General features: G+C 43.1%; 1 protein-coding gene across 1 annotated transcript in view; it reads right to left on the bottom strand.

The window, feature by feature from the left end:
* STOML2 (stomatin like 2) overlaps positions 1 to 20,963 on the bottom strand; it is a 74,196-nt gene extending 53,233 nt beyond the window's left edge. The window contains exon 1 of the mRNA XM_069212514.1: positions 20,808 to 20,963. Coding sequence (XP_069068615.1) covers positions 20,808 to 20,852 — 45 coding nt within the window. The 5' untranslated portion in view covers positions 20,853 to 20,963. The remainder of the gene's footprint in view (positions 1 to 20,807) is intronic.
* Between the last annotated feature and the right edge of the window lie 1,940 nt (positions 20,964 to 22,903).

The raw sequence follows: 22,903 nt of genomic DNA, 5'->3' as shown, positions 1-22,903 counted from the left end.
CCCAAAAAAGTGTCTAGACCGTGCCTGGAAAGGTTGCCAGGACAAATTATTGGACATGTCCGGTCCGCTAACAAAAATATTGGATTTAGCTGTAGAATCCAAAGAAACCCCTTTGGGTACGGAAGCGATACTTCAATGGTCCCAGAGAGCAATCTGCCTCCTGGGAAACGCAAACTGCGCCATGTCAACGGAGCGCAGACGATCTTTCCTCATTCGTTTAGACCCAAAGCTCGCTGAGTTGTCCATCAACGAAGCCGGACCAGCGGCTAACGGAATGCTCTTCGTAGATAAATTTATTTCCAATTTGAACAAATACGTAGCTACATTCACAGCCCTTGATAAAGCCCAATCTAACATCAAAAAGGTATTCAATAATGCTCTTTTTATACGGGCCGGACGCTTCAAGGGTCGAGCGCCAGGCCGAAGATATCAGGCCCCGAGATATGCCTCCCAAGGCAACAGAGGAAGCTACTCAAACCAAGGCAATTTTTACCCCAATCGCTACAGGGGGCGAGGTAGAAACGCAAGAGGATATCGTGGAGGTAACTCCATTCAAGACAGCACAAATTCAGGTGAGAATTATTCTTCCCTCAGAAGTAACTTTGGGGGGCAGGATTCAATTGTTTCTCCCGGCTTGGTAGTCCATTACTCAGGACCCTTGGGTTCTCCAGTCAGTTCAGGGTTTTCAGCTAGAATTTTACGCCCCCCCAAAGCCAACGAGTCCTCCTATGCCTCTCCTTTTTTCCCGCCCAGATCACAATTTCATAAAAGAAGAGATTCTCTCTCTCATCCAAAAAGGGGCAGTGGTGGAAACCTCACCTCACCTCACCCTCGGGGTTTCGCCAGCACTATCTTCTTGGTCCAAAAGAAGGGCGGCGGATCCAGACTGGTCCTAAACCTAAAACATTTCAATTCCTGGATGGTGTATCGCCATTTCAAGATGGAAGGCATCCACCTTCTCAGGGATCTTTTAAGGGACAAGGACTGGATGGTACGGCTAGACCTCAAAGACGCCTACCTCTCAGTCCCGATTTTTGCACCTCACAGACGGTTCCTACAATTCCAATGGGACTCCCAGTGGTTCGAATTCAAGGTGCTCCCTTTCGGCCTCTCCTCAGCGCCCTGGTGTTTCACCAAACTCCTTCGACCAGTGGTGCAATATCTAAGAGAACGAGGAGTGCGCCTAATTATTTACCTGGACGATATTCTCATCATGGCCCAGGACAGAGACCTGGTGCTGACTCACCTCAATTGGACGATAAAATTACTCCAAGACCTCGGGTTTATCCTAAATTCAGAGAAATCCAACCGGATTCCTTCACAGAGTATGGATTTTCTGGGGTTTCAGATAGACTCGCTAGCATCATTACTAATTCTCCCGACCAACAAACGGAATCTAATCAAGAAAGAATTGAGGAGAGCGCTTGCCTCTCCGACTATATCGTTGAGGACTCTAGCCCGACTAGTCGGCCTTTTAGCCTCATCTATTCAGGCAATTTTCCCGGGGCCTCTACACTACAGAGCCCTTCAGAGATTGAAGATTCTTCATCTCCAAAAAGGTCTTCAATATTCAGAGCTGGTTCCCCTCTCGGAGGAAGCCAGGATGGAGATAACATGGTGGCTAGACCACATGGATGCATGGAATGGCAGAGCGATTTTCCCTTCCAATCCGGATGTAGTGATCGAATCGGATGCCAGCCGTTGGGGCTGGGGGGCGCGTTGCGGCCCAGTGGAGACAGGAGGCCGTTGGTCACCGGGGGAACTATCTTATCACATCAACTGCCTGGAACTCCTGGCAGGATCGTTCGCCATCAAATCCTTGGCTCCCCGCAGGGCTCATTGCTGCATTCTCCTGCGGATGGACAATGTATCCGCAGTCAGATACATCAATCGCCTAGGAGGGACCAGATCTCGCCTCCTGGCGGAGATAGCGAAAGAATTCTGGCACTTTTGCCTCAATCAGAAAATTTCGGTAATAGCGGAATACATTCCGGGCATTACCAATACGACAGCAGACTGGAACTCTCGTTTCCTTCGGGATGGCAGCGACTGGAGGCTCAAGCAGAGCATTTTCCAAGCTCTCCAACTTCGTTGGGGGGACATGTCAGATAGATTTATTTGCATCCCGTTTGAACAGCCAGGTCCCTTGCTTCTTCAGTTGGAGGCCGGATCCTCAAGCGAAGGGGACGGACGCATTCATGCAGTTATGGCCGAAGGACCTTCTCTATGCCTTCCCTCCTTTTGTGATGATTCCTCGCGTCCTAGCACAAGTGCGTCGCCAACGCTCGGAAATCATTCTAGTGACCCCATGGTGGAGTGCTCAACCATGGTTCCCTTCCGCAATGATCCAGTCATGCGACTTTCCGGTGAGGATCCCGTGGTCTGTGGACCTCCTTTCAGATCCATCGAACAGTTTTCATCCTCTGGTCCTTCAAGGTCTGTTAACTCTGATGGCATGGAGACTTTCAGGAGACGATGGCAAGTGCCTGGAGTTTCGGACTCAGCGTTGTTTTTCTTATCCCAATCTTGGGCCCCCTCCACTCAGAAGAGATACGAACAGGCCTGGAAGAAGTGGATACATTGGTGCGACACAAGGAGTGTGGATCCCTTGGGGTCAGAGATTCATGTCATAGCCAATTTTTTGTCAGAGTTGGCCTCTCAGGGTTTAGCTTATAGGACAATTAACAATTGTCGTTCAGCTCTTTCAGCAGGTCATCCCCATATTCTGGGGAAACCGGTAGGAGAGCATCCCTTGATTTGCAAATTGCTTAGAGGCATCCGTATGGTAAAACCCCCACAACCAAAGTATACATCCTTATGGGATGTTAACATTATTTTACGTTTCCTTAGAAACTGGCCGGATAATGACGGTCTATCTCGCAAGCAACTATCCGCAAAGTTGACTATGCTGTTATGCTTACTCTCCTGCAGAAGGGTCTCAGATGTTAAAGCTCTGGATTTATCAGGTAGAGTATTCACTCCTAATGGAGTATCCTTTTCCATTTCTAGACGTACAAAAACTTCATCCAAATGTATTTCATATCCATCTTTTCCGCATAACAAGAAACTATGTGTTGTTCAATGTTTGAAGAGTTATGAGGATGTCACTCGAGAATTCAGGCAGAATGTTTCGGGTCAGTTGTTGATTTCCTTACAAAAACCATTTAATCCTGTCACTGCAGCAACCTTAGCCCGTTGGGTCAAATGGTTATTAGCCGAATCCGGCATTGACATAAGTGTTTTGGGGCTCATTCGGTTAGAGGAGCTATGGCCTCCAAAGCCTTTGCAACAGGAGCCAGACTTGAAGACATTATGGCTGCAGCTGATTGGTCAAACGATTCCACTTTTAAGGTTTTCTATCACAAACCCATTGTGGACGTAGTGTCGGAAGTAGTTAATAGACTTTGAACTAGCATAATCCGAAGCCTCCGGTCCTGACATAGAATTACAAAATTTCTAGCTTTCGCGTCAAGAATTTTAGATTCTATTAAGGACACGGAGGCGAGGATTATCCCACCCAGTTAATACATTTGAATCATTAATGTGATAAAGGCTTCATTTGTCATTTTATGTCATTTATATGGTAATTGATTAAATTGTCTTAATTTAAAACGTGAATTAAGTACCCTCCCATGATATATCCGATATTAGTTGATTGTTTTGTTCTCACTCAGGAACATCCAGCACGACATCATGAAGGACTTCAACGAAGCACCGTTAATGCGGATATCTTCCAACGTTTGGAGGTCGTTACAGAGACCGGGAAGGAATTTCGTTATCAAGTTCTGCAAGTTTACGCATGTTTGAACTGTTTTTTCGCAAAGAAAGAGGAAGGACTATAGTGTTCATGCTATTTATGGACAGTATCGTGCCATGATTGGTGGGCTAAGGCTCATGGGAGTTTTTATTGGCTGCTGTGTTTGTCAGTAAAGTTGAGAGAAAGCATAATCCTCGCCTCCGTGTCCTTAATAGAATCTAAAATTCTTGACGCGAAAGCTAGAAATTTTTTAATCCTCATATTACAGTACCTCTGAGCTAGTAGTCTCATCTCTAAAACCGCTTTCATTTTATTTTTTCTCAAAGTTATTTTATGTTCTGATTGAAAGTTGCATAACGTTCGGTAGCAGCTGCCAAATTAAAATCTCAATGTTTTTGTCTATTCAATCGCCATTTGTAACTCTTTTAGCCCAATATCTGCATATGTGATCAATGGTTTCTTTACGTTTACTGATTATTGGCAGTGGTGTGTTCATTCATCTGACGTATTTTTATTTTTATCATCCAGTGAGAAATCGTCACTTTACCTCTGGAGAAAGCATTGCTAATACAATGTTACTTCTAAAAAAAAAAAAATTGACCAGCAGGAGCACTTTTAGACTATCTTTGCTTAGAATTGTAGTAACCACACAAAACAGCTTAAGCTTCGGATCTTTTGACTTTTGCGAAATGTCAACTTGTACGTAAACCTAAGGAACTATTTATTTATTTTTACTATAAAAACACTCGTATACCCTTTGGCAAAGGCCAGTGGAATTATACGGCACAGACCGAACAAATGACATGGCAGGCTTTACTAAATTATGCAACACGAAAAGGCAAAAAGGTATGTGCTATAATGCAACGCAAATTGTGTCAGTATTAACAATCAGATACCGAAAGGTGGCCTGCTTCTGGATGGAAGTGTTTTTAGTAACTTTTGATCCATTTGAGTTTGAAAGATTTTTGTTAAAATCTGCAAATTACGCAGAAGGCCACGGATTATGTGCCAATGCAGAAAATACATAATTATTTTAAAAATGCAGTCATAGCAGAATTGTGTAATTCCAGTGGCCATGTATCTGGCCTGATATGCACAATCTAGTCCCCCTTTAAAATAAAGTAAATGCAGCAAATCTCTGTGCAACCAAAGGCAACAGCAGAGTAAACATATCCATTCAAAGATAAAATGATAATGGAGATATTGAGTGTTGCTTCTTTCCAGGAAGTGACATCCCGTTGAACAAATCCTCAGCCTTCAAATCAATCATTAGCCCATGTTCTCTTACTACAAACACTACTGGTCTCAGTTACTGTCCTACCTAGCATTAGGACACAGGACTTGGCTATACTGATCATTTCTAGGGTGTTCCTGACCTCTTTATCTAAAACAAACCGCACACCAACCTGTTTAAAACATTTAAACATTGCTGTTATTTAAATGGAAGCTAGGCTCCAGCGTGTCAGAGCATACTGCTTTCCAAACATTCTATGTAAGAAACTGGATTATTATTTGGGGTGCGTGCTTACCCCCCATAAGGAATATTGACAACCCTTATCAGGGTGAACCCTCAAAGCCAAAAAATTAACAAGAGCTCAATGCTCTGGCACAGAGAAGACAGTCTTAACTTAGGGCAGTATGTAAAGTATATATACAGTACCAAAACAGTAATAAAGTCAAAACACCAAAAAACAAACATCCCTAACAGAATTATTAAAATAGAGTAATATTTACTAAACAAAATGACACCAAACTGACAAAATTCTAATAAGGGGAACAGGAGATATACATTTTAAAGATTTAAGGGAAAATAGCTCCCAAGAGCACAAACATGCCAAAGATAATCTATGGTTATGATAAATCAGGACCTAGGGGCAGTTTGAGGCTGATCATGATGGAGCACGGGTCGGATACACTAACAAGATTTATCTCAGTCAAAGATTATACATTCTGACTTAGGCCCTGGTTTAAATAGCGGTGGACGGCTTACTCCGTCACACTGGTGACACATATCCCATTTGCCAAAATATAAATTCCATTATTTCCTATTGGATTTATATTTCAGTGGATGGGCTGTCTTTCACCGTTGTGACAGAGTAATCCATCTGAAATCTAAATCAGACCCTTAGTCTTTTAAATACCAACCAACCAGAAGATCTCACTTCGAAGGCCCCTAGGACCTCAGGGGAGTCGCTTACAGAATCACAGTATATCATGCAGAGAGAACAGCAGGGTCCAGTCTAAGACTAGCTGGGTACTTCCAGGAAAAGGCATCTTGCAGCTTGTTTTTCCCTGTAGCCACATAGGAGGTTGACCAACTGACCCTTGGAATCCACTTCTATGATCGAGGTACAGAGGGAGCAGATCTAGTCCTTCAGGGCTCCTCTCAGGTTACCGACAGCAGGTGCAATCCTCTTCTGACCTTCTGTGGGTCCAAAGAGGGGTCCAAAGAGTGGTCTAACGAATGTGCCACATTTATAACTGTCACCAGCTGGTGGATGAGTGACTCCTGGGCACTCCTTAACCAATGTGGTAAATGTTCCTGAGACCAACCCTACCCACTTTTCAATGGTTCCTACTTGCCTTACTGCAAACAGGCCTAAAGCACCAAGTCAGGGCATTTTTAAGATGGAGAAAATGTTCAGTCACACTAAACTTGGGCTCTGAGAGCTGGAGATGTGTGTGGGGAGTGTAGTATGCTAATCCCAGTGTCCTCCCACATAAATCACTAGAATCCAGTTTGAAGCAGGTACTGTACCCACAACAAACCTAGAGACAGATGTCTGAGAGGGCCAAAGTAGGGTCCTTCCGTAACCAGAGGATCCACAAGAATTGTCTTGGCATCCTGTTGTCTCTCCTTTAAGTGTGGTCCAAGTGTTACATGTGGCTCAGAAGACCTGTGAAACAGAATTTGACAGTGTTATATCACAGGATGCCTACAGCCCCCATGCTGAATATTCTGTGGAGTTCTAAGGAGGCACCTGTGCCCATTCAGGTCAGCCTACTGTTTGCTACTGGAAGGCATTTCACACCTATTCAAGGCTGAGTACAAGCTGAGAGGTGGCAGGGGATTATGCTAATTCGTCTTCTGACAGTTCAGGCAGATAAGGGATAACTGTCGAAAAATTAACCCTTCCTTAATATTTATTAAGAATCTGACTTCACAATTGAATTCGACGTCTAGCTGGTCGCATCTCTCAGATACAGTATTAGTATTTTAATTTGTACTCTTATTTTCTGCGTAGGACAACCAGGTCTGCCTCAGTGAAAATACATTTTGGGCCTTGTCACTGTGGGGACATTGTAACATTAATTTTCTACATGTCCCACTTTTAAATGCCATGCACCCAAGCTTGTGGGCTGCAAGGCCTACATGGGGATGCAGTATTTATATTTAAACAAAGTTCTCATGTCAAAAAGGGCTATGTTGACAGGTAGTATGGCAGGGTTTACACTGCAGACGTCAGGGTACACATGATACACAAAGTCATGTCTACCCAATACAATAGGTGCTGCAGTCCACTAGCGGCTTTTAACTTCCCAAAAACGGGTGCACTTTCTACACCATACACTAGGGATTTGTAGGCAAGTTAAATGTTCCAATTAGGAATAAGCCAATTCAACCATGTTTAAAAGGAGGAGCACAGGCACTCCACTCCTAGTTTGCAGTAGTGGAGAGAATAGAATTTTGATGCCAGCAAAAATACAGGGCCCAGCAAAAGGTGATAAATCCAGAGTGACTAATCAGAAAAGGCGAATTTCCTCTAATCTATTCTCCTTTCCCCACAAAACGAAACATGAGCATGTTTTTATTATTATTAAAAGCCTGTGTTCAAATAGAACAACACTAGCAAAAGTACCAAGACTGGGACAATCCCTTGGTGGGGAAGACAATAAGATTATTTTAGTTCAGAGGATTCTCTTGCAGTCTCTCGATACAGCGATTCGGCAAGGCCTCAATTCAACGCACCTTCTTTCAGTTTTCTGATGTGAAGATTGTGCCAGGTAAATGTCCAGGCCTTGTCCCACTTCATATCATACATGCCACTATACTAAAACACTTCAACCCAACAATGCAAAGGCTAGACCTTCCATAGCAACATTCCATTGGTTAGGCCTAAAGTTCAACCCCAAACGAAATCTGTATTCTACATCAGACAGCAGCACCATTTTATACATGCTTGAACACAAGCCAGCATACATGGATACACCCTGGCTACATTGCTAAACAAATTCCAGTCAGGGTCAAGCTGTTTGGTTGCTGCTCTCCTGACTCACAAACATCTGCAGTGCCAAGCCTTCACTCTCCAGAATCTCAGGCAACATCCATCCTCTTACAATCTAGATAAACAGCTCAGCATAAACTTATCAAGAAAATTACTGAATGTGGTTCTTTATCTACCCATACCTCGACCAAGTTATTTGTTAAAAGAACTGATGCAGTCAGAGCCAAGTGCTAATTCACATATTAACTAATATCCTTTCTTACCATCTCATCCTGGGGAGTCTTGGTCAGTCTGCTTGTCTCCATCCCTACCAGCACAGCTCACCTCAAATTATGTTACTCCTTTCAAGTAGCCTCCAGCTGCCAACTTCACATTGACACTGACACACCACTGTTATGGAAGTGTAACAGAGACAGAACCAGATCCCTAAACTGAGGAGCTAAACTTCATATGGATATAATAAATTATATATGTAATAAGGCACAGCTAACCATTGGCTCGGGTTTGGTCTCACCCAGCACTGCCACAGCACAGGTGTGCTGTAAGTGAAAACTATACCTTTAGACATGATACCACAAAACGACACTACTCAGAAGCAATCTGCCACACAGCATCACTGAAAATGTGACCATGACAGATTCATATACATCTGAAAAAGAATGTTGTTTCTTGGACGTCTCCATCAAGCCAAAAAGAAGACTTTGAAAATTAGTTAATTAGTTACACCCTGTGTTTGTAGGAGGCTGGACTGGCTTGTAGTGAGTACCAGGGGGTACTTACACCTTGCACCAGGCCCAGTTATCCCTTATTAGTGTATAGGGTGTCTAGCAGCATAGGCTGATAGATAATGGTAGCTTAGCAGAGCAGCTTAGGCTGAACTAGGAGACGAGTGAAGCTCCTACAGTACCACTTAGTGTCATATGCACAATATCATAAGAAAACACAATACACAGTTATACTAAAAATAAAGGTACTTTATTTTTATGACAATATGCCAAAGTATCTCAGAGTGTACCCTCAGTGAGAGGATAGGAAATATACACAAGATATATATACACAATACCAAAATATGCAGTAATAGTCTTAGAAAACAGTGCAAACAATGTATAGTTACAATAGGATGCAATGGGGACACATAGGGATAGGGGCAACACAAACAATATACTCCAAAAGTAGAATGCGGACCACGAATGGACCCCAAACCTATGTGACCTTGTAGAGGGTCGCTGGGACTATTAGAAAATAGTGAGGGTTAGAAAGATAGCCCACCCCAAGACCCTGAAAAGTGAGTGCAAAGTGCACTAAAGTTCCCCAAAGAAGTCGTGATAGGGGAATACTGCAGGAAAGACACAAACCAGCAATGCAACAACGATGGATTTCCAGTCGAGGGTACCTGTGGAACAAGGGGACCAAGTCCAAAAGTCACAAGCAAGTCGGAGATGGGCAGATGCCCAGGAAATGCCAGCTGTGGGTGCAAAGCTTCTACTGGACATAAGAAGCTTAGGTTTCTGCAGGAACGACAAGTGCTAGAGACTTCCCCTTTGGAGGACGGATCCCTCACGCCGTGGAGAGTCGTGCAGAAGTGTTTTCCGCCGAAAGACCGCCAACAAGCCTTGCTAGCTGCAAATCGTGCGGTAAGCGTTTTTGGATGCTGCTGTGGCCCAGAAGGGACCAGGATGTCGCAAATTGCGTCAGGAGAGAGAGGGGACGTCGAGCAAGACAAGGAGCCCTCTCAGCAGCAGGTAGCACCCGGAGAAGTGCCAGAAACAGGCACTACGAGGATGCGTAAAACGGTGCTCACCGAAGTCGCACAAAGAAGTCCCACGTCGCCGGAGAACAACTTAGGAGGTCGTGCAATGCAGGTTAGAGTGCCGTGGACCCAGGCTGGACTGTGCACAAAGGATTTCCGCCGGAAGTGCACGGAGGCCAGAGTAGCTGCAAAAGTCGCGGTTCCCAGCAATGCAGTCTGGCGTGGGGAGGCAAGGACTTACCTCCACCAAACTTGGACTGAAGAGTCACTGGACTGTGGGAGTCACTTGGACAGAGTTGCTGGATTCGAGGGACCTCGCTCGTCGTGCTGAGAGGAGACCCAAGGGACCGGTAATGCAGCTTTTTGGTGCCTGCGGTTGCAGGGGGAAGATTCCGTCGACCCACGGGAGATTTCTTCGGAGCTTCTAGTGCAGAGAGGAGGCAGACTACCCCCACAGCATGCACCACTAGGAAAACAGTCGAGAAGGCGGCAGGATCAGCGTTACAGAGTTGCAGTAGTCGTCTTTGCTACTATGTTGCAGTTTTGCAGGCTTCCAGCGCGGTCAGCAGTCGATTCCTTGGCAGAAGGTGAAGAGAGAGATGCAGAGGAACTCGGATGAGCTCTTGCATTCGTTATCTAAAGTTTCCCCAGAGACAGAGACCCTAAATAGCCAGAAAAGAGGGTTTGGCTACCTAGGAGAGAGGATAGGCTAGCAACACCTGAAGGAGCCTATCAGAAGGAGTCTCTGACGTCACCTGGTGGCACTGGCCACTCAGAGCAGTCCAGTGTGCCAGCAGCACCTCTGTTTCCAAGATGGCAGAGGTCTGGAGCACACTGGAGGAGCTCTGGACACCTCCCAGGGGAGGTGCAGGTCAGGGGAGTGGTCACTCCCCTTTCCTTTGCCCAGTTTCGCGCCAGAGCAGGGCTAAGGGGTCCCCTGAACCGGTGTAGACTGGCTTATGCAGAATTGGGCACATATGCTTATGCAGAATTGGGCACATCTGTGCCCATGAAAGCATTTCCAGAGGCTGGGGGAGGCTACTCCTCCCCTGCCTTCACACCATTTTCCAAAGGGAGAGGGTGTAACACCCTCTCTCAGAGGAAGTCCTTTGTTCTGCCATCCTGGGACAAGCCTGGCTTGACCCCAGGAGGGCAGAACCCTGTCTGAGGGGTTGGCAGCAGCAGCAGCTGCAGTGAAACCCCAGGAAAGGCAGTTTGGCAGTACCAGGGTCTGTGCTACAGACCACTGGGATCATGGGATTGTGCCAACTATGCCAGGGTGGCATAGAGGGGGCAATTCCATGATCATAGACATGTTACATGGCCATATTCGGAGTTACCATTGTGAAGCTACATATAGGTAGTGACCTATATGTAGTGCACGCGTGTAATGGTGTCCCCGCACTCACAAAGTCCGGGGAATTGGCCCTGAACAATGTGAGGGCACCTTGGCTAGTGCCAGGGTGCCCTCACACTAAGTAACTTTGCACCTAACCTTTACCAGGTAAAGGTTAGACATATAGGTGACTTATAAGTTACTTAAGTGCAGTGTAAAATGGCTGTGAAATAACGTGGACGTTATTTCACTCAGGCTGCAGTGGCAGGCCTGTGTAAGAATTGTCAGAGCTCCCTATGGGTGGCAAAAGAAATGCTGCAGCCCATAGGGATCTCCTGGAACCCCAATACCCTGGGTACCTCAGTACCATATACTAGGGAATTATAAGGGTGTTCCAGCAAGCCAATATGAACTGGTAAAATTGGTCACTAGCCTGTTAGTGACAATTTGAAAGAAATGAGAGAGCATAACCACTGAGGTTCTGGTTAGCAGAGCCTCAGTGAGACAGTTAGGCATCACACAGGGAACACATACTTATAGGTCACAAATTTATGAGCACTGGGGTCCTGACTAGCAGGGTCCCAGTGACACATAACAAACATACTGAAAACATAGGGTTTTCACTATGAGCACTGGGCCCTGGCTGGCAGGATCCCAGTGAGACAGTGAAAACACCCTGACATACACTCACATACAGGCCTAAAGTGGGGGTAATAAGGCTAGAAAGAGGCTACTTTCTCCCAGTGTTCTATTGCAGAGAAGGTGAAAAGAGAAAGTTATACATTCACAGGCCTCTCAAGGAGTTTTGGTGGTATGAAGCATGTTAGACTCCCTTAGAGGTAGTTCTAAATATAAACATCTACCCCTTGCAATAATATGGTCTGTCGCTTTATTAAGAGCTACAATTGTGAAAACATCAGGGTCTACAAACTAATACATTTTAATACCAATCCATCCTCAAAGGACTACTATTGAGTTTAACATGTGGCTTTGTGAAGGGAAGTTTTCAAATAAACTGTTGCACTTTAAGCACCAAGATTCCAGTACAATTACTTAGATTCTGAAAGGAAGAAATGTCGATTTTCCATTGCCTCATGAAGCCAAGCTTTGTTACCCAAGTTAGTTTCTTGAAAGTTAAATTTACTTTCAGAAACATTTGGTATTAGGAATCAAATACATGTACCTGTAATCTTATAAACAAGAATTTACTTCAGCTCAGCTACAGCTCTTTAGAGTCTGCACCCCAGCCACCAAGCCCCAGATTATTCAGCCGGCGAACCTGAGGTTTCTTTCCCTGTTCATCACGGGACACAACATTGTTTGCATCCATGTCAATGTCATGCCATTCCGTTTCCTCTTTGGTGTTTCCTGAGGGACAACAATTTCATCTTAAACTAGCTGACTGCTTGTCATTTCATAGTAAACCGTGCAATTAATAAATATATAAAGAATATGAATTATAGGTTGTTTTAGGACAGGATTAGGTCAAAGTTAAACATGAGGTGTCAAGGAATGTAGGTCATAGCTAAGGGATTAAGCATAAGTGCATGAGTTAGGAGTAAGCGTGTAAGGGGTTAAGCTAAAAAGGAAGGTGGTACCGTTAAGGGGTAAAGGTTTTAGGATAAGTGTTTAAAGTTAAGTTCAGGGTAAGCGTAACTAGCTAAAAGTAAGTGCTCATGGGTAATAAGTCAACGGTAATGTTCAGGGAGTTCAGGGTGAAGGTTTAAAGGTAATGGGTATGGTATTTGAGGGTAAAAGTAAGGGATTATGAATAGGGACATGGAGCTAAGGGGAAGGGAATGGATTATGGGGATTCAGGTGAAATATAGATGCATACATACATAGATAGATGTGTGGGATTTGTGTGAACTTGGTAAATTAAAATAAAATAAAGGAATTGGTCAAACTCACCAGGTAAAAAGGTACAAACAATGAGCTGGCGATGACAAAATAGTAAACAAGCATTAGTAATGCCAATAGATGTGTGTCACTCTTCCTTGCACTCCAGCATCCTATTTATCCACCCAGTTACTCATTCGTACATCATCCACGAACCACACAGACACAAAAACACACACAAACTCAACAAGGAAACGCAAGGTAAATTTAAATGTAAAATAAGAAAAGACAAATGCCACTGCATAAATATAGGGATCGTGTGCTTGGAAATAATAGGTAACAAGTAAGCATTGCATTGAGCAGCTTTGAATGGGATTGTGCACAGTACAAGATTATCACTATAGATGTCAGCTTTTGTAATACAAAAAAAAAAAAAAGACCATAGACACTTGACAAAGTTGTTCAAGGAACTAATCAGGTATATTGCCTTTATTATTGGCTTTTCACTTTAACCAATGCTGGCCTCCTGTATTGAGCATAACCTTTGCCACAAGGCAGCCATCAGGTAAATAATTACAAATATGTATATTAAAAAAATGACAACCCCTCCCTAAAAGGGTACAGTGAAAATCTTCTACTCCCAGTGTTTGTCATGGACGGCAACCAATAACGAAACACCGAAACATTTGCCTGCTAAAGTAATCTGATATTCCAAGTCACAAATGATGTGCTTATGAGCTTTAAAGCAGTGCAATAATAATCCACCCCTAAAGCATTTTGGCTTTAACATTTTCTCCTCACAATAAATAAGTTGGGTCTACTGCATTTGTTGTGTGTTTTAAAAGGTAACAGATCAGCTCTAAAGCATCTGGCTTAATGTTTCCTTATTAACCTATCAGTCTTAAAGACTTTATGATTGGCTTGTCACCCTGAAAAATACTCAGGTCTACTGTATGGAGCCTATTGACTGTTTTCCCACAAAGCAACATCAGGCAGACCATCATGAAATTACAAATATGCACAAAATCACAACTGGCAAACAAATATACAATGCCAGCTAAAAGAGCCGAACAAGGATTATCACAGTGAAAAACGCCTACCTCTGGGTTTGCCATAGAGGGAAAGCAACACTAAATCTCTTGTTTACAACAGTAATCTCCAAGATTCCATGTGCCAAAACATCTATCTACAGGCTTTGTCACTGTGCAATAACAATCTACCCTTAAAGGCCTTCTGGCTTTAACACATGTCTTTCACAAACAATAAGGCGGCCCTATTGCCTGTGGTGTACCTATTCATAACAAACAGACCACACCCAGGGCATTGGATATATTTTTTCCTAATTAACTTATCAGGTCTGAGAATGGTTATCAAGGATTATCAGTGTACAAATCTTTACCCCCGGGTCTGTCAAAGGGTGTAACCAACTACAAAAATCCTTGCCTAATATGATACTCTGGGTGATTTCATATAACAAAATATTTGCGTGCAGGCTCTGCTGCAGTGTAATAATAATTAACCCGTACAGGCCCACTGATTTTAACAATAAATAATCCAAGTCTACTGCCTTTTGTCGTAACTTCTCATTATAACAGACCAAACCTATTTTATCTGACAAATGGCATCATTGGCTTGTCACAACAACCAACTTACTGGGGATAAGCTTCCAACAAGGAATGCAGTGTACACTTTTTTCAGTGGCAGCACACAATTTCTGGTCAGACGTTCTAGTTAAGAAATCACCATGTAGGATGAGCCAAAGCCTCTCTCTAGTAACGCTCCTTAATGCTGTTTTTTTGTTAATTACAAAGTATGGCGACAGTGGCGCTGTCAGACATATAAAGAGCTTACCCACAGAGTGACAAGGAAATGGTAAATAGGGAAAAATCTGCAAGCAAACAAGAGACATACAAGCAGCAGGCACTGAAGTGGTATCCTGTCATCAGGAATCCTCAACTGCACAGCGTGTTAGTTGTGGCTAAAACAGACGTTTTTAATCCAAATAATCACCCAAGGCGACTTTAGTCTCTGGTCAAATTTCTCTGTAGACTGCTTGATAAATAATGTTACTTCTGTTTTTGCCTGTTAGACTGTATTACAAGGCCTCCTCCTCAATCAAGCATTCTTCATATCCCCACAAATCCAACACACCCTACCCAAAAGACAACACCTGACCAGCAACACTACAACACTCCTCTGAGAGCTGCATTTGAACACCACGCCTTGCCATTTCAAAGGGCCTGGTAACGGCCTATAAGAATAATCTTTTACTTTCTGATAACTACTTCTTGTCCCTGCTAATAGATATGCCCAGACACTAGACTCCTTCATATACCCCAAAAGTAAAATCCATAAGTCATTCTATAAGCAATACAGAAAGCCAAGTAAGAGCCCAATATCAAACCAGACAAAACAAGTTCCTCTATCACAGAAAAACACCTCTGCCTAAACCTGAAAACTGATGGACGTAAAGGTCAAAGTAAATGTGGTTAAAAGTAAATGGGGTATGCAGAACCATGTTTGATGAGGATTCAGTTTTACAAGACGCTCAGTTTGTAATCTTAGATATTTCAAAGGACCTCAACACCAGAAAGAACGAACAGCGAAGAGCAGTAAAACTTCTTTATCTGCAGCAACCTATAACTTGTTGGTCAAGTGCATCCTCCTCAAACAAAGGAGATAATGGGTATGAGTTCCTGGTACCACAATGGAATAAATAACATTTATAACATTTATTCATATACCATAGTTAGCAGATTCAAACAAGTCTATCCATATGTAGCACAAAGTGCTACAATAATAGTATATATTAATATTTCTATATGGCGAGTGAAGAATACTGGATAGAGCTGCTCTATAGATGATTAGACTTCTGTCACATAAGCCTGGAACTGTACAGCATTTTCCAGTATCATTGAGGTGATAGGCAGTGCCATATAAAACATCCAAATAATTAAAGAAGCATGCATGCCCGTTTTCTCAGGTTCATTTCCAAGTGAAATCAGACCTTCAGATCTATCTGGATTTTAAAAGAAAACTGATGTCACAGAACGATGGGGTTGCGTGCACTCCTGGATGAAGAAATATTTACTAGAACAATAAATTCCATGCTATCTGCATGGTCTTGCTCCTAATAGTAGATTGAAGATCCATTCCTGGTGCAAACAATGCAAAAAAAAAATCTGGGTATAATATTCAACTAAGAAGTTGCCATCAAATCCCACCACCCAATCACTCATAAATGCACGTCTAGGAGCAACTATACGTGTCCGATTGGTCCAGTCAACATGTTTTTGCATGTTCCTCACAGCACTCCTTATACTAATATTTGCTAAGGTATCCTATGGCGAGGGTACTACAATATCCTTTAAATAGGTCTGTGTCAGACAAAAAAAACTAAAGGATACAGAGGAAAAAGAACCACACTGTGAATTTTTGAACCAGAAGAAAGATGGAACATGACATAACCCACTGTATTTCTTTCTTTATTAAAGAGATTTATTTAGCATGGAGTCAACCACATGGAAAGCAGAGCGAACCACAAAGAAAGCAGAGCAATTCACAAGTAACTGGAGAACACAAATGCAATAAGGAGGAGACTGGGTTAACAACAACAAAATAAAAATAGAAAATCTGTTTCATAGATAGGTTCTGTTTTTCAGCGACAAGGATGAGGAATTCCTCTCGCCTGGTGCCCTGGACATATTGTTTGGGTTCAAGGGCAATACGTTTTCATGTTTATTTTGTCCTTGGGACAAGTACCCCCTGCAGCACAAACCCTTTGGCTGCCACTTTACAGAGAAGGGAACAGTCTGCAGTTGAGGTGTCCATATGTTAAGGCTGTCAAGCTTGTACTTATGGTTCGTTAATAAAAAGCCTTCATTAGTGGAGTGAGCACTGTAAATAGACGTTTTAAGGTCACACTGCGCTACTGACAGTGGTTCCAGTAAAAAAAAAAAAATAAGTACACGTTTGAAAAGTTTAACAATATGAGGCTAAGTATAATGCTCTGAGAAGGCTCTCTGATTAGATGCAAATGTTTGCAGAAGTGTGTAAACAAAGTGATGATTATTTGCTTTCAAAATGAAAAGTTAAAAAAAAAATGCAAACAGGAAAAAAATGTTTAGTTACTATAAAATTTTAGGCGCCATTTCTTTGAAGCATCATTTAGTAAAATGTGTTGATGCATGCTAGTATTTCCAAAAAATATTCCTGATGAAAAATCGTTGTAACCATTTTCAACAAGATTATGGGAAGCATGAAAATAAACAAGCACTGGCAAAGCCAACCGATCCAACAATTTTTGTGAGTCTTTTGGTTTCGCCAATGCGTGTCCTGTTTTGACAAGGATTTTGTAACACTCTATTGTTGTGGGAGCTGCCAGGCCCCCACCATTGTAACAAACACTGGCAAAAAGACAAAAAAGTTTTTGGTCTCAAAAAGCACACATGACCACCAGTGGTGTAACAAAGGACCCGCGGCCCCCCTCAGCACAGCATCTGCCCTGAGTGAGTCTAGAGGGGCCCCTCCAGTTTTGTTACACCACTGATTGTCACAGTAGTTTGTGGCACTGAACAAAAATACTTTGTGTGCCAATATGCTCCTTGTGGAAGAACAGTATGCGATCACTCACAGTAAAGCCAGCCAATAGATAGAGAAATGATTAATTAAAAACAAAATCTGTTTGTTAATGCCAGACCTAACTAGGGACCCAATTCTTAAACAAAGGCACAAAAGTGCACCCATGGTATGTCTTTGAATTAGTAGCTTTCATTTATTCACAAGAACTTACGGAAGTAGACCGGGAAATCGCACTCCTAGAAAATATTTGTGAACTATATTTTAGCACGAGCAAATTTGCATGTGTAGATCTACTCATGTGAAAATCTATTGAGGGTTTATAAGTTTACTTTCCCTCCAACCACTTTTTTCCCCAACCCCGGAAGAACTTCTACTTCTGCCATTGTCAGGAGTAAATTTGCAACCATTCTCATTATGGGAAAGATTAGAGAAGAGCTGGTGAATATCCTTAAAACATGCAAGTTAATAGGTTTGCAGACTCAAAAGCGTTCCAGCCCTGGAACTATTGCTTACTGCTTCCTCCAACCCCAGCATGTAGATCTGCAGAAAGGCGGCAAAATAAGGAAATTGCTATAGTAGGGATTGAAAATGCAAATATTTAAGCCCTACTATAGTAGTAGCCCTGGAATAATCACAGAGGCTATTATCAGAGATCTTACATAAAGAGATTGCTGCCATAATTTGTCCTCGCACTACATGACACCAAAGGGACAAGTAGATTTTTTTTACATGAAAAGTAGATTTAAGAAGCAACCTTCCCACAGACAAGTAGATATTTTATTAACGTCCACACTCCTTAGCTACTATCTGAATAAGTGTGCTTAAAGTGCCTCCTGAAGTACAGTAAGTTGTTAAGTCTCATGTCCTCAGGCAACTTGTTCCTAAGTCTTGGAGCCAGACAGCAGAAGGCTTGGTTCAGTGTTTTATTTTAATGATTTCAGTGACTGTTCGAGATTTATTTCTTGTACTGTTATACATTCCAGTGATCTTATGTTCGTCTCCTTGAAAGAAGGGTGGGCCTAGGGGTAGGTATTTGTGGGTAATGCATGCTAGTTGGAAGTGGATGCTTGCATCAAGGGAAGTCAGTGGTGTTCTTTCACGAAGGAGGTAATATTTTCTGATTTCTTGGCCATGTTGGCAAGACAGACAGCAAGTAAGATGACTCAAAGGAGCTAGTATTGTTTTAGGGAAGACTTGCAAGTAATGTATTGACGTCTTCGAGATGTCAGCAGCTAAAGGCATATAGTGTGGTTCTAAAGCCTTCCTGTGGCATGCAAAAGTTGGATTTTTTGACAAGGTGGAGCTACAAAGAAGCAGTTTTGACACTTGTAGATGTCAGAAATAAAGGAGATATTTTGGCAATTAGGAGAAAGGTGCGAGTGAAACCTAGGTCAGAGAGGCTAACCAGCTCTTTAAAAGAATAGGGCCCAGTCATGTAACGCACCTTCTATGCTGGACCGCTTCTAATATAAGAGGAAATGTATTTACTAACAGGCAGTACAGCACAGACTCACAGAGTTTGTTTGCTTCAGTGACGTGCTCCACTCCTTCCAACGAGATGCTTTCAAAATCTGTCACGCACATCTAGGATGACCACTTTACTCCATGTCATCAAGGACCCTTATTTCAGTTACGGTTTTACATGTGACAGCATAGTGCATTCTGGGTGTTGCAGCCTTTGTATGATTACATTTAAGTAAATGGTGGATGAATGCCACCAAATAGGATTGAAAAATGTCCATGGTTATATGAAATCCGCTCACTGCGGTACCCACATTTCAAGTCACCTAGAAGTTCGAACTCCTAATATCCAACTGCAATGAATTCCCTGACCGCCTTTTCCTTTGTGCTCCTCCATACTTCCCATCAACGGGAGATTGAGAAAAAAGTAGGTTCTACGAGAGGACAAAAGAGCTCCAGCACACATACTGAAGTCTGAATACATTTTAATGAGCAATAATAGTAGCTTTTGAAATCAGATGTCCTAGTCCTACAGAGAACATGTTATAGGCATGAAACACTGGCCATGGGGTAACAGGGCCCCACGTTTGGTTCATAATGAGGTGAGGAGAAGGGCAGAATCCAACTCGTATTGTGGTACATCTGGGTAAGAAGCAAGTGCCTGGGGTAACAGTGGAGCATATCTACACACCTGTGATGTAACCCCTTGACCTCTATGCTCCACTTTAATTTTCCTTAGCCTTTTAGTCAGTGCCAATTACCCTTGTGGGAAATGTAAGCTTATGATTGACTCATAAAGCAAAACCGCACGTCCGAGATTGCAAGACAATTGTTATAATTAGTATTATAATGTTTATCATCTTTCAGTTCATACCTCTTGTTACAACATTATAATTGACAACATGGTACAGCTCCTTTCTACCTCCCCCTGCACTCTGTGATGGAACATTCCTTATGTTGAGAGGGAATCTGCATTAGAATGTTGAGGTGAGACATTTTGTCCTACCAACTGAGGAGAACGGAGTGAAGCGGAGACCAATAAACGCTACTACTATAGATATCTTCTTCCGGCACTTATAACATTTGGCGACGAGGATGGGATACAACGATTTAACTTACAATGGAAGTGAAAAGCTCACAAAATAATTGAAGGATATGTTTTTTATCCTATACATGATTATGCCTTTTAGGCATGGCTATGACTTTATTCTCACATCCACTGTCTCTCGAGCCCAGTAACATCACTACACTAAAAACCACAGCTCTCATATTTGTATGCGTTGACCTCTGTGCCTGACCCGGCTTGTCTCTCATAGCGAGGGGTCATCCAAAAACTAAACACACTAGACACGGACAATGCTGGCAGTACACAGCACATGCATCTGTAGAGGTGATAAGAGGGAGTATACACCCGACCAGCTGGGGCAACGCTCGGAGAGGGGAGAGAAAGCAAGTGGGAACCGAAGAGGTAATGGAAAAGTATGCAGACCCACAGCCGAGGAAAGAGTGTGCCGAACAACGATGTGGAAATGGCCTTTCTACCCGTGGGGCACAGGTGGAGCATAAGGGGTATGAGGAGGCGAGAGCGAGGACAGGGCACAGCCCGGGCAGCGTTCCGAGTATGGATCACACGCATGCTGAGCAGGACGGGAGTGGTTCAGGTAGGTGCGGGTAAATTTCAAGTCTACAGAAAGTTTTAAAGTCCATAGAAAGGGGGGCATAGCTGCGGTCTGCAGCACAAAATAGGGGCAGAGCTGGGAACACGAGGAACATAAAGATGCAATGTCCGGGTACAACGGACAGGTGGGAGCACAGACCATGTTTCTGTCAGTCACCAGCGAGCCCTGGGACACTCACCCTCCGCAGGGCGGCCCTCGCCCCGCACACGGCAGCCCGCAGCATGGTGCCGGTGTGTGTCGCTGAGACACCGCTCCACTCACTTCCGGGAATTGACCTCACCGGCCGGAGACACAGAGGAAGGACACGAGCTGCTCATTGACAGAGCACAAGGACGGGTCACTGACACAGAGGAAGGACACGAGCTGAGGATGGACCGAGAGCAAGCACGCGTCACGGACACAGAGGACGGACACGAGTTACCCTCAGAGGAAAGAACGTGTATTAACCATAGACCTAGAAGTAGGACTCGCACGAGTTGCACATAAAATAAATAAAAAAGCCAGCATTCACGCCAAGAATGTTCAGTTCTATTAAGGACAGGGAGGCGAAGATTATGCTTCTATTTCTTTACTACTCAAATAACAGAAGCCAATGAAAGCATGTTAAATATAACACGAACTACATATCCTATAATGCTTTGCTCATAACCCACCCATCATGGCCCAATACACCAAATAAGTACAGTCAACACCATCTTGAGAAGCTTTTTCTTTGCTCAACATAGTCCAAGAAGTTTGAAGATCAACATAACCAAACACTGAAATTGAAGGAAACTCAATCAGTCGCCACCGATGCGCAAGCAGCAGCAGCTCAACCAGCAACCAAAGTGCGAAGCACCAACTTATGCAATGACATCCAACCGTTTTACATTCCATCTTCTCGTCAAATCCTACACTAAAAAAAGAAATAATGCACCGTAATCTCCATATACCACAGATTTTACAACACGGGTAGGGAAAACAGTGGGAGAATAATAGTCAAAATCTTAACATATGCAATTCATTAACTGATGTTCCTGTGTGGGATAATCCTCGCCTCTGTGTCCTCAACAGAACTGAAAATTCTTGGCGTGAATGCTAGCAAACTTTTTATTCTATGTCAGGACCGGAGGCTCTGATTATGCTAGTTTAAAGCTTATTGAACATCACAGAGGAAATATTATCCACCAGTTTGTAATAGAATGTCTTGAAATTAGAATCAGAGGACCAGTCGGCTGATTTCACATCTTGAACAGTCGAACTCAACATAAACGATTTTGAGGCCATAGCACCTCTAACAGAATGAGCCCCAAACACATAAGTATCGATCCCTGCTTCTACCATTACAGATTTGAATCATCTGGCAATAATGACAGATGACACTGGATTAAAGGGCTTCTGCCAGGCAATCAATAACTGACCAGATGCATCATTTCTCAGTTCACAAGTACAATCTTCTTATGCTTTCAAACATTTGACTACACATAGTTTTTCATTAGCAGGAAAACCATGATGATCGATATGTTTTGACAAAGTTTTAGTTCTGCTAGTAAGAGTAAAGGAAACTCCCTCTGGAGTAAATACTCTAACTGTAGTATCCAAAACTCTAACATCTGAAATCCTTCTGGACACGGTGAGACATAACAGCATGGCTAACATAGTCAATAACGGCTTCCTAGTTAACTGCTCATTATTTGGCCACCTTCTAAAGAGATTTATGACCAAATTCATGTCCCATAAAAAAGAATACTTAGGTCTGTGAGGATTAGTAAATCTGATACCCATAAGAAGCTTACATATGATGGGGTGCATCCTCACAGGATTATTATTGACCTGCACATGTCCTCCTGAAACAGTAGAACAAAAATTGTTCACTGATAAAACTTCAGTTGCCTTCAGAGCAACAAATTTACAATGTGTGACATCCCTGCTTCCAGGGGATCCATGTGCCGCTCCAAGTACCAACCCATCCGGGATCCCCATGCTGAAGAATACCTCTCCCTAGTGAAGGGGTCCCAGGCTTGTTTAATGAATTCTGATTCCATGCCCAATATGTCTGGCAAACACAACTTTTTCTGGAAAGCCTCCACACCATCAGGGACAGCTGCTCCAATACCACCATTGGATGCAGCTCCCCCTGAGGGCCCTAGAGCATCCTACGAGACCAAAGAAGAAGAGGAGAAGGAGGATCGCACATCAACTCCAATAGGATTGGGAACCAAGGTTGTGCCTTCCACGCAAGGGTGACTAGCACTACTTCTGCTACCTGACACTTGATCTGAGTCGATATCCTGG

Source organism: Pleurodeles waltl, chromosome 1_1 (assembly GCF_031143425.1).
Source record: "Pleurodeles waltl isolate 20211129_DDA chromosome 1_1, aPleWal1.hap1.20221129, whole genome shotgun sequence".
Classification (NCBI taxonomy): Eukaryota; Metazoa; Chordata; class Amphibia; order Caudata; family Salamandridae; genus Pleurodeles; species Pleurodeles waltl.
This window is presented reverse-complemented; position numbering and strand designations above follow the sequence as displayed.